Source organism: Euphorbia lathyris, chromosome 5 (genome assembly GCF_963576675.1).
Source record: "Euphorbia lathyris chromosome 5, ddEupLath1.1, whole genome shotgun sequence".
Lineage (NCBI taxonomy): Eukaryota > Viridiplantae > Streptophyta > Magnoliopsida > Malpighiales > Euphorbiaceae > Euphorbia > Euphorbia lathyris.
Genome location: NC_088914.1, coordinates 80,586 through 90,752, shown reverse-complemented (window position 1 = coordinate 90,752; position 10,167 = coordinate 80,586). Strand labels below are relative to the sequence as shown.

The 10,167-nt window shown below is 34.5% G+C and overlaps 2 protein-coding genes across 2 annotated transcripts; one reads left to right on the top strand and one right to left on the bottom strand.

Moving 5' to 3' along the window:
• Nucleotides 1-462: 462 nt before the first annotated feature.
• Nucleotides 463-2,749, top strand: LOC136230698 (aluminum-activated malate transporter 7-like). Its single transcript, XM_066019859.1, has 6 exons — nt 463-741; nt 1,259-1,399; nt 1,491-1,763; nt 1,850-1,968; nt 2,044-2,187; nt 2,265-2,749. The coding sequence occupies exons 1-6, from the start codon at nt 471-473 to the stop codon at nt 2,673-2,675; spliced, it is 1,359 nt and encodes a 452-aa protein (XP_065875931.1). The 5' UTR covers nt 463-470; the 3' UTR covers nt 2,676-2,749.
• Nucleotides 2,750-4,265: 1,516 nt separating this feature from the next.
• On the bottom strand, nt 4,266-9,506 carry LOC136230718 (transmembrane E3 ubiquitin-protein ligase FLY2-like). Its single transcript, XM_066019880.1, has 7 exons — nt 9,182-9,506; nt 8,851-9,075; nt 8,206-8,275; nt 6,762-6,889; nt 6,262-6,322; nt 5,330-5,455; nt 4,266-4,593 (listed from the first exon to the last, which is right to left on the bottom strand). The coding sequence occupies exons 2-5, from the start codon at nt 9,007-9,009 to the stop codon at nt 6,290-6,292; spliced, it is 390 nt and encodes a 129-aa protein (XP_065875952.1). The 5' UTR covers nt 9,010-9,075; nt 9,182-9,506; the 3' UTR covers nt 4,266-4,593; nt 5,330-5,455; nt 6,262-6,289.
• Between the last annotated feature and the right edge of the window lie 661 nt (nt 9,507-10,167).

Sequence of the window (10,167 nt, the reverse complement as noted above, 5' to 3'; positions counted from 1 at the left end):
CTTTTTGCCAGTTATCTTTAACAGATATTATATAAGAGATAATTGTCTAAAATGCCCATACTACTTGTCAATTGCTGGGAAAAACATTAGGGGTATCTTTAACCATTATTTCTTAATTTTGTTTTCCTCTTTTCTTTCATTTCACCATATTATTAGTCAATTTGAAAGGAAATCTAGGCATTCAATAAAAAGTAAAAGGAAACAACTTTTTATTAATTATGCAAGTCTCAGATTTTGGTTCAAAAGCATGGAATGAGATACATAAATTTAATCCTAAATCCAGTTGAGATTTAGAAATTAATAAGGCAGAAGGTGTCAATACATAGGCATATACAGCCGTGGCACTTAATAGAAGTGTGAAGCACCATATGGCAATTATAAGTGGAGGACTTCAACTTTTGTATTCCTTTAAGAAGAGGTTCCGTCTATGGGTTGATGCACTCTGCAAGCAACAAAGAAAATTAGTAAAAATGGCAGAGACTAGTAGAAGTTGTTTCGGTTTATTTTTCTATTGGATTATGTATTTACCAAACAAATTATGGGGTAAGGTTATTGAGATGAGTAAGATGGCAAAGAAACTTGGAAAAGATGATCCAAGAAGAATTGTTCATGCTTTTAAAGTAGGATTAGCTCTTACACTAGTTTCTCTGTTCTACTATTTTAATCCACTCTATGAAGGTTTGGGTTTCAATGCAATTTGGGCTGTTCTTACTGTTGTCGTTGTCTTTGAGTTTTCTGTTGGTAAGATTATCACTTTATTCTTTCTTTTCTTTAACTAAAAGCGGATTCTTAAAGATCCATAGACTTTAAATGATGGGATCACATTAACACCACAACGATTAAGGTTTCTATCATTTTTGAAACAAATACAAGGTTGTTTTATATAATTGGCTTTTTCATCTATCTAAAATGTTGGTTTTTGTTCATGACCTTGCTCTCTCACCTATTACTTGTCAGAGATCAATAATCAATATATGATTGAGCCTTAACTATCAGTCCGAACTGTTGGTTCAATTGGTTCCATGACACGGTATCAGAGGCTCTTGGATTATCGATTCAAGTTCTGGCAGCCTCATTAATTTGTGAAATTAAAAACACATGGCAAGATGGGCCTGTGTTGTACACACTAGCCTTGACATCAACCAAGTTGGATGATTAAAACTTTAACCTACCTAACAGAAACTATATCCATAAAAATTTAACTTTGTTGAGATTTCATTCTTGTCCCTCTAATCCTTATATACTTACTTGAGTGCAGGAGCTACACTTGGAAAAGCTATAAACAGAATGTGGGCAACAGTCTTAGGTGGAGGTCTAGGTTTGGGTTGTCACCGTATTGCAACCCTTTCTGGTCGCACTGGAGAGCCCATTTTGCTTGCAACCTTTGTCTTCATAATTGGTAATTAATAATACTATCAATTCAAAATTCTATTTTTATTACTATAAATTATAACTAATTTCAAAAATTTGCTTGGTTTTTACCTCGACAGCTTTTGTGATGACATACACAAGGTTTTTTCCAACAATGAAAAGGAGGTATGATTATGGGCTTTTGATTTTCATATTAACCTTCTCTTTGGTATCTGTTTCCGGTTATAGAGACTCTCAAATTATCCAGACAGCACATATGCGAGTATCAACTATCATTATTGGTAGCTGTTCTTCTGTTATTGTTTGTATTTGTATTTGCCCTGTTTGGATTGGACAAGATCTTCACAATCTCGTTCTTGGAAACATTGAAAAACTTGGTGTTTTTCTTCTAGGTACTGTCATAAATTCATACTTTTCCCTATGTCAAAATATAGTCATGTTTGATACACAATCTGTAAATCTTAATTAATACGTACAGGATTTGGAAATGAGTACTTCAAAGAATCTGATGAAGATGGTGAATCTGATAATGATAACAAGTCATTCCTTGAAAATTATAAAGGTGTTCTCACTTCAAAGACCACGGAAGAGAATATGGTAATATCTTCATTTCTTAATTAACTAATCCTTTTTTAGGAAAGTAAACAATTAATATATCTACTCTCCATACAGGCCAATTTTGCAAAATGGGAGCCAGGGCATGGCAAGTTCAAGTTCTTCCATCCATGGAAACAATATCTAAAAATTGGAAACCTATCAAGGGAATGTGCCTACAAGATTGAAACTCTTTACAACAACCTTCACTCGGAATTCAAGGTTTGTATTTTGAAACTAAAATCTGTAACTATAAAACCTTTTATGAGACTCGAGGAGTATGTTTATTTTGTTTGTAGAGTTCAAAGGAGATACGAAGCAAATTCTCAGAGGCCTGCAAAATTGTTAGTATGGAAAGTGGGAAAGCCTTGGAAGAATTGGGAGCAGCAACAAAGAAGATGCAAAGATCAAGGAAAGCTCGTGAGCATATTGAAAACGCAAAAACAATAGCAGAAAATGTGAAGTCAGCTCTGAAGATAAACGAATGGGAAGGAGCATCTTTAGTAGATATAGTACAAGTAGGCACAGTTTGTTTGGTTCTATTGGAGATAATACAAAGCATAGAAAAAATTGAAGAGGCTATAAATGAACTAGCAAACATGGCTGATTTCGACACACTTTCGCCACAACACCCACATGTGCTTCACTCTGCAATAGTGCAACCAATTCCCAACTGTGCCGATACTATTGTGATCACTGTCAGGGAATAATTTTATATACATCTTTCCTTATTACCAATCTATATATGGACTTATATTACTAAAGTAAATAAAACCAAATTTTTCAGTTTTTTTTTTTTTTTGCAAATTTTTGTTTGATCCTCTCAATTTGCGTAAATCAAACCACTAATTGCAACTACAGACAATAAATATGTCCCTTCAGCCACCAATTTAACCATCTAAATATGCATAAATTTAATTGCACTACAAAAAAACAAAGCTTTCAGCGACGAAATTTATGTACTTTACCACGGTTTTAACTGTCGCTACAGCATCTACCGACGGTTTTAAAACCGTCACAAATCCGTCCATACAACAGACTTTGCTACTCTAACGGCGGATTTTACAGGGCGTCGGGTATGTTTCTATAAGGACGGCTATTTTCTGATGGTTTTCACGGTTTTGCGACAGTTTTACAACAGTTTTGTGACGGTTTTGCATTGACCTTTGTGGCAATTTTAACACAGTTTTCTACGCTTTTCTGACGGGTTTGCGACGGTTTTAGGCGATTCTACAATAGTTTTGCACGGTTTTAGATGATTCTGCAACAGTTTTCACAAATTTCAAGCAACATATTTTTGAATACATTATAAAAATATATAATTACAAAATATCTTTAATAATCCCATCAAATCAACTACAGTTTAATAGAAAGATTAAGAATATACCAATATGACCAAATGAAGTCAATTTTTATTTACAAAATATTTCCAATATTGTCAAATATGAACTAAAACTTATAAAATGTCTTATTGCCAATATACTAAGTCCATACAAAAAATGAAGCACTGAAAAAAGTCTTGCACATTCAAGGATTCCTTTAACTTGAAGAGAACTTGATGAAAGAAATTGTTTAACTCTCGGGAACTCTACTCCCTCTATTGTTGGAGAGGCCTGCAAAAAATGAGTTACAATTTGAGAAAATTGATATATAATAGATTACATAAGAAATATGCATCTGACATTAAAATTGAAAATGGAGGTCTTACATAAGAAATGCTTCCATGGATTCAACTCTTTCTCTTAGTAATTTCATTCTAGGAGATGAACACCTAGATGACTATCACTACAAGAAAACAGTGAGTTAGCGATCGAAATTTTGGTCGCTAATTCGGTCGCTAAAGACGTTTAGCAACCGAAAAGCGTCATTTAGCAACCGAATCAATTCGGTCGCTAAGTAGCGTGTTGGTAAATTTACCAACCTGGTTTTTCCTGAACGGGTCGCAAATATTGCAACTACGTTTCGGTTGCAAAACGCGGTCGCAACCTTTAGCGACCGAATTTTGCAACTACATGTAGTTGCTAACTGCTGGACAAAAGCTATGAATTGGGGCAGTTTACCGACGAATTCGACGAAAACGTCATCGGTAATTTTTGTGATTTGGCATAATATATTATGCTGGTAATATGCAATGATAAATTAGCTCTTTAATGCAGCATACAAATTTTTATATATTTTATAATTATAATTACTTTACAATAAAATTAAACATTTAATTAATAATTCAAGAAACTAGAAATATACATTTATAAATAATATTTGAAGGTTAAATCAAAATACATAAATATCATAATGTAATACATTAACCTAAATAAGTTAAAGTCTATTATCAAAAAAAAAACGTCAAAATATATAAATATTGAAGCTATTAAGGGACAAGCCTCAAGTGTTGTTCTTATCTCAATAATTACAATACTAGCACCTAAATTAGATACACCAACAAAACTTGAAGATGACAATGATCTTGAATTTTTAGGATATCAGTCATGGTAATACTCGGAAGCAGCTAAACCAGTCCAAAAATTTCTCCGTCCCTATTAAGCAATCTAGTCTGGTAGAGTGCTCTTCATTAATCAATGGACTCGACAATTTACTCAATAGTGTTCAATTTCAACTTGGGTAAGTTTCCTACAATAAACAGAACCAAAATCGAAATCAGAAGCATGTTACATCTCAAATAAAACATTGGTATCAAGCATTTAGTTTGAAAATTAAATAGCACAAATGCAAGAGGCAATGAGGCAGAAAATTTGTTAATTTATTGTTTGCTGCAGAACAGAAGAAGCAGTTGCACTTCCATTGCTAGAGTTGAATATACAATCAACCTATATGCATCCAATCACAGCAAAGATAATTGAATAGAACACGAGGTTTGTCAAGTTATGACACAACATGATTTACAAAAACAGCCCCCCTTGCAAATAGGGAGTTCAAATCTAAAGAAACATAATACGAACAACAAGCTCTAAATGCATAGCATAGTTAACAAGAGCTAGAGCAAGAAAGAAGCAATCGTATTGACAAAACAAAACATGAAAGTTAAAGAAAGCAGACCACCTTAAGGAAATAGCTAACATCAAATACAAGCCAGCAACTATCAGCTAAGTTAATCAAGGCAGAATAGAGAACCAACTAATCGATTCATGAACTACAAAACTAGCTAACCAATTCCTGAACAACTAAACAAGCTAAATACACAAGCTAACAACAACAAAATGGATAAAGTTGGCATGCACTCAGAATAGAAAATAAAGAGCAAAGGAAAGACTAGTTTTGAAACTCACAGCGCTTTGAGGACAACATGGTGTAAAGTCAATTACAATACATGCTTCAAAATAGTAAATTCGCAGAGGAAACCCTTTACCTTGAACAGAGGAATTAACCCACAAACTCATACAATTTTAGTACTGAATCTGATCGAAACTGAAAACTGAACAGAATCAGGTCAACAAACTCCAACGACCCACTTACGAGTGAGTTCTCCCTGAATCTGTAGACAAGAAATTATATGAAAAGAGATCAAAAAGAAGAAAACAAAAAATCAGAAATAAGAGGAGCAGTTATAACAGTCAGAACTCATAAGTGGATTAAACTAATTGAACATCAAAACTGACTGATATTAGTTAACCAATATAACTGATAAAAACTGAATTGTAAGAAAACAACACACTGAACCAATGACAGTTGAGCCAAAAATTGAAAAATAATAACTCGTAAGCAAGGTCAAAGGCTAATAGGCCAATTTAAAGCAAGTTTATGGAGTCAATATATAACTTTAAGCAAGTTCAAAGGCTAATATGACAACAGTATCTAGCTACAAGAGGGGATTAATTAATATGACAACACTAATTTTCCAGTCAATGAATGCATCTGCTTCAGGGAATAGACAAGCCTGGTGTATCATTCATGAACTACCAGCACCAAAACAGGACCAAGGTCCTTCCAACACCAAAATACCAACTAAAGCAGATGCTCTGAGCCCATCCTCATGTTAAAGGATTGCACAAGATATAGTCAAGCAAACTGCTAGATCTCCAGCCAAATTTATGATATGAACTTTTACCTACTGATTCCATGAATTAATTTATGGATAACACATGTACAAACTAGTCAACCTAACAACTTTTCAGCTTATTGTCACCAGCTAAAATGTTCACGTAGGAAAGATAACAGAAAGCAAGACTAAGGGGCAATCAATCATAAAAAGCAATAGAAAAAAGAGGCAATCTTAGAAGCACTTCCAATCAAAATAAGTAGCAGACATATCATGCTTAAGCTGAGTAGAAAAGTAATTACCAAATGATATGGATTAGATAAAATATAATCATCCTCCTGGCTCAACTCTGCCTCCTTCCCACTGCCATAGATCATTAAAGAAGTAGTACATTAGCATTGAAATATACTGATAAAACAACTCTAAAAGACATATCAACAAAACAAAAGTAAAGAAAAAAGAGAGAGAGCATTGAAATTACAAGATTTTTTTGTTGCAAGAACATGTATAAAAAATGCCAAATCATTTGCATTACAAAAGCCCTATTCCAGTGGTATTACCAGCTTCAGAAAGAGGAACACAAGCCATCCAATTTAGAAGTAGTAATGCTAAATTAATCAGTTATCCGCTGACGTTAATATATATGATATTTTCGGAGGTCTATTACACTCAACTGTGAGGGTTAGAGGTCGATCAAACAAAAATGAACAACTTTCATATAAATTTCAAGGTAGTATGAGTTCAAGGAGATTTGAATGAATATTTGCAAAAAAAGAGACCCCAAAATGCAGACATTCCTCACCTGGACATAATGCACACCAGTTATTTTGGTTGGTGAGCTGACCAATTCAATGACAGATTCTACATTGGATTTCCTGAAATCTGGAAACTTCGAGGAAGTATTTGCAGAATCTAGAATTTTCCAATTACCTGCAATTCAGAAGGTACACATGTGATAGAAGAAGCACATGAGACTACAACATATTAACTGACTCATAATTTGAAAATAAAATGCATGAATTTCACTCAAACAAAAGCGTTACTCATAAATTAAAAACCTTCCACAGGTCTTAAACTAGACATAAATGTTACTCATATTTCTCGATATGAGCCTCTAACTAATTGTTACACTTCTATGGACTTCAAGAGTTGCTGGTCGAGCTCGGCTTTAAAAAAAATATCGCCTGAACCATATAAAGATTCCCATAAACATTATGCCTTCTTTTTCTTATAATCCACCCACGCACAATTCTCCAAATCCAATGCTCCCCGTCAAGCGCAGTGACTTGGCTCAATTATAACTTTTGAATATAGGTGGCTCTTGAAATTTACCTATGCGTAACTGAGCCTTAGGTCTAAATATCTTAGCCTAGCTGGAGAAGCTAGCCAAATATACTAGGGAATTAGACTATAATTTCCAGGCAGTTGAGTTCTACAGGGATCTTAGAACTTTAGTCCATACCAAACTTCTATGGGCTTAGAGAACTTTTAGACCTCGAATAATCAACATGAACAAGTAGAGGTAATTTATGATCCATGTCCTTGGCGATATACTATGTCATGAATTTGAAAAGCATATTGATATTCTTCTCGTCTCTACTATTGCTTAATCCTAAACTGCTTTGTGTTGGAAATATGTATCCTTTTTCTCCATTAACTTAGTTTAAAACTATCTATTGAAACAGATCAAGGGCACCCATGTCCTTTTTCACTACTTTTCCCCATGCCATCCAAGGTTTCCTTTTCATGTGCTCCATCTTTCAAACCAATGGATTTTTCAAAACAAAAATGCATAATAAAATATTGAATTAACCACATGCAATCGACCAAGAAAGTTGTCCAATCTTTCTAATGTGATATCCACTTATGATTAATACTCATCTAATTATCCAAACTACATCTCCATGGAATTGTTCGGAACTATAATTCACATTCGGTGGGCCAAAATTAAATGATAGGAAAACTATAATAAAAATATTGATAGAAACATAGGGCATATATATCATAAATTTTATAGGTAATATAGTTTCAAAAACTTTTCCCTCGTGGGCAGTTTAGGGGGAAGGGGGCTTGTATACATCATGCTCTAGTCCTGTTGACTGGGTTTGGGGCCACATTGCAGATCCAACAATTAACACTAGAATATTTACAGTATTGTTAAAGCAGAAAAAAACAGTTCATCACCAATAACATGGATAAAGGGAAATAATGCATGCAATATATAACCAAGTACACAAGTCACAGACCTCGATAAGTTCCTGTTATGTTCCATACAGAAAATGGTCCCAACTCATTTTCATCTTTTCTAAATAGCCACTGCAAGAAGCAATACCAATAATCAAAATATTAGGTTCACTCTCAATAATGATGCAATTGTCCTCATAAATATAATAGTTATCTCTTTTTCATTGCAAAAAGAGAACTGCAACTTCAACAATTTCAAATTAAATCGTCCCTCTCTCTTAAATCAACAAGTGAAAATGTGAAATCTTAAACCCATTTCACTTGACTTGCCCAATGGCTAAGTGAAAAGCAGCAATTTCACTCTGTTGTGCAGAGAAACTTGACATTTCACTTGCCCATTGACAAGAGTAACTTTTCAAGATTTCAAGTATATACCAATTCAGTACTCATATAACAGCCCCTCAGAGATTACAGGTCAATCCCCCTCCTATTTTGCTTCAGCAACAAATATTGGACTGAAGTTGCCAATGTCACTCAAAGCTGGTGAAAAGTGACATAAACAAGAACGAGCATAGAGAATCAATGCACATCTTTTAATCCAAAAGTTACCATTTTTTAGAAAAGAATTCTCACAAAAATCTAAAACTAATGAACAACGGAGCACAGTGAAGTAAAATTAGGAGAAAAAATTGGATTACAACACTAACCTCATCGCCCCAAGACCGAGTCCCTTCCTTCAAGGGTCTGATACCCACAACCGGCCGCAGAACATCAAACACAAACCATAACCCAAAACCAATTCGTAAAACAAACCCTAATTGTCGCCTTCTCTTAGCAAAGGCAGTTATGAAGTATGACATTAACATACCCTAATTTCTTTTGCTATTTCCACTTTTTGCTCTCCTTATGCACAACCATACACAACCATAAGACTGAAAAAACGAATTGAAAAATGAGAGTTAATCAGAAAAGCAGTAGGATTTAATCGGAGAAACATATTTACCAAGGCACTCCAGCAATAACAAAAAAATGTTCTACCTACTCCAAGATGCTCGATTAGAGTTAACTTGAGAAGGAGGCCGTATAGAAAGGATAGGGATCAGGTCGGAGGTAAATCAGATTGAATAGGTCGGAGAAGAAGAGATGAGATGTGGCTTAGGTCAGAGGTCGGAGAGCAGAGAAGAGAGAAGAGAGGGAACGGGGCTTAGGTTAGAAATCGGAGAGCAGAGAAGATAGGGAATGAGGCTTAGGTCAGAGGTCGGAGAGCAGAGAAGAGAGGGAACGGGGCTTAGGTTAGAAATCGGAGAGCAGAGAAGAGAGGAGTGCGGCTTAGGCCGAGAGCAGAGAAGAGAGTCCATGAGGCATTAGGTTGATGGAATTAGGTTTTTAATTTTTCGTATGTCCTTTTATATTTTCTTTTTTCTTTTCCTTTTTAATTTTTTTTTCTTTTCTTTTTAATTTGTTTTGTCTTTTTTATTCTGCAACAGACAAAGTGGTGGCTAACGAAATATGCTAGTTGGTAACATAGGTGCGAATCAGTCCACTAATTTTTGCAACAGGGCAGACCTATTAGCGACCGAATCGGTCGCTATTTAGCAACCGAATTTAATCTGGTTGCTAATTTCGGTTGCTAACTAGCTGTTTTCTTGTAGTGTATGTCAAGAGAAACAAATTTGATAATAAGAATCCTTATGATATCACAATCCTTTATCTATTTAATCAAAAAATAGAATCTGTTATTATTTTGCAATGGTAATAATAAATGCTTCAAGCTTAAGCTAAGTAGAAAATGATTAACGAATCCACATCATTAATTAATTAAATGTCACGAGGCTCGCTGCCATCTGATGGTACTTCAGATGACGGTCACATTTTGTCATCCGTAATAGCCTCAAATGACAGCGACCAAATGATGACATGTCATCTGACCACTAATTATATGACGGTTTATCTAATAAAAAATTTCATCGAATATATGTTCTCATGACACCATATTTAAATATTCTGTCAAAATATTACGTTAA

Excerpts from the sequence above, each read along its gene's own strand:
- LOC136230698 (XM_066019859.1), top strand. The coding sequence starts at position 471 with ATGGCAGAGACTAGTAGAAGTTGTTTCGGTTTATTTTTCTATTGGATT. Across the intron at positions 742-1,258 it reads TGTCTTTGAGTTTTCTGTTG|GAGCTACACTTGGAAAAGCT; the intron begins GTAAGATTATCA and ends ACTTGAGTGCAG. Across the intron at positions 1,400-1,490 it reads AACCTTTGTCTTCATAATTG|CTTTTGTGATGACATACACA; the intron begins GTAATTAATAAT and ends TTACCTCGACAG.
- LOC136230718 (XM_066019880.1), bottom strand. The coding sequence starts at position 9,009 with ATGTTAATGTCATACTTCATAACTGCCTTTGCTAAGAGAAGGCGACAA. Across the intron at positions 6,890-8,205 it reads CATAACAGGAACTTATCGAG|GTAATTGGAAAATTCTAGAT; the intron begins GTCTGTGACTTG and ends TCTGAATTGCAG. Across the intron at positions 6,323-6,761 it reads CTGGTGTGCATTATGTCCAG|TGGGAAGGAGGCAGAGTTGA; the intron begins GTGAGGAATGTC and ends GATCTATGGCAG.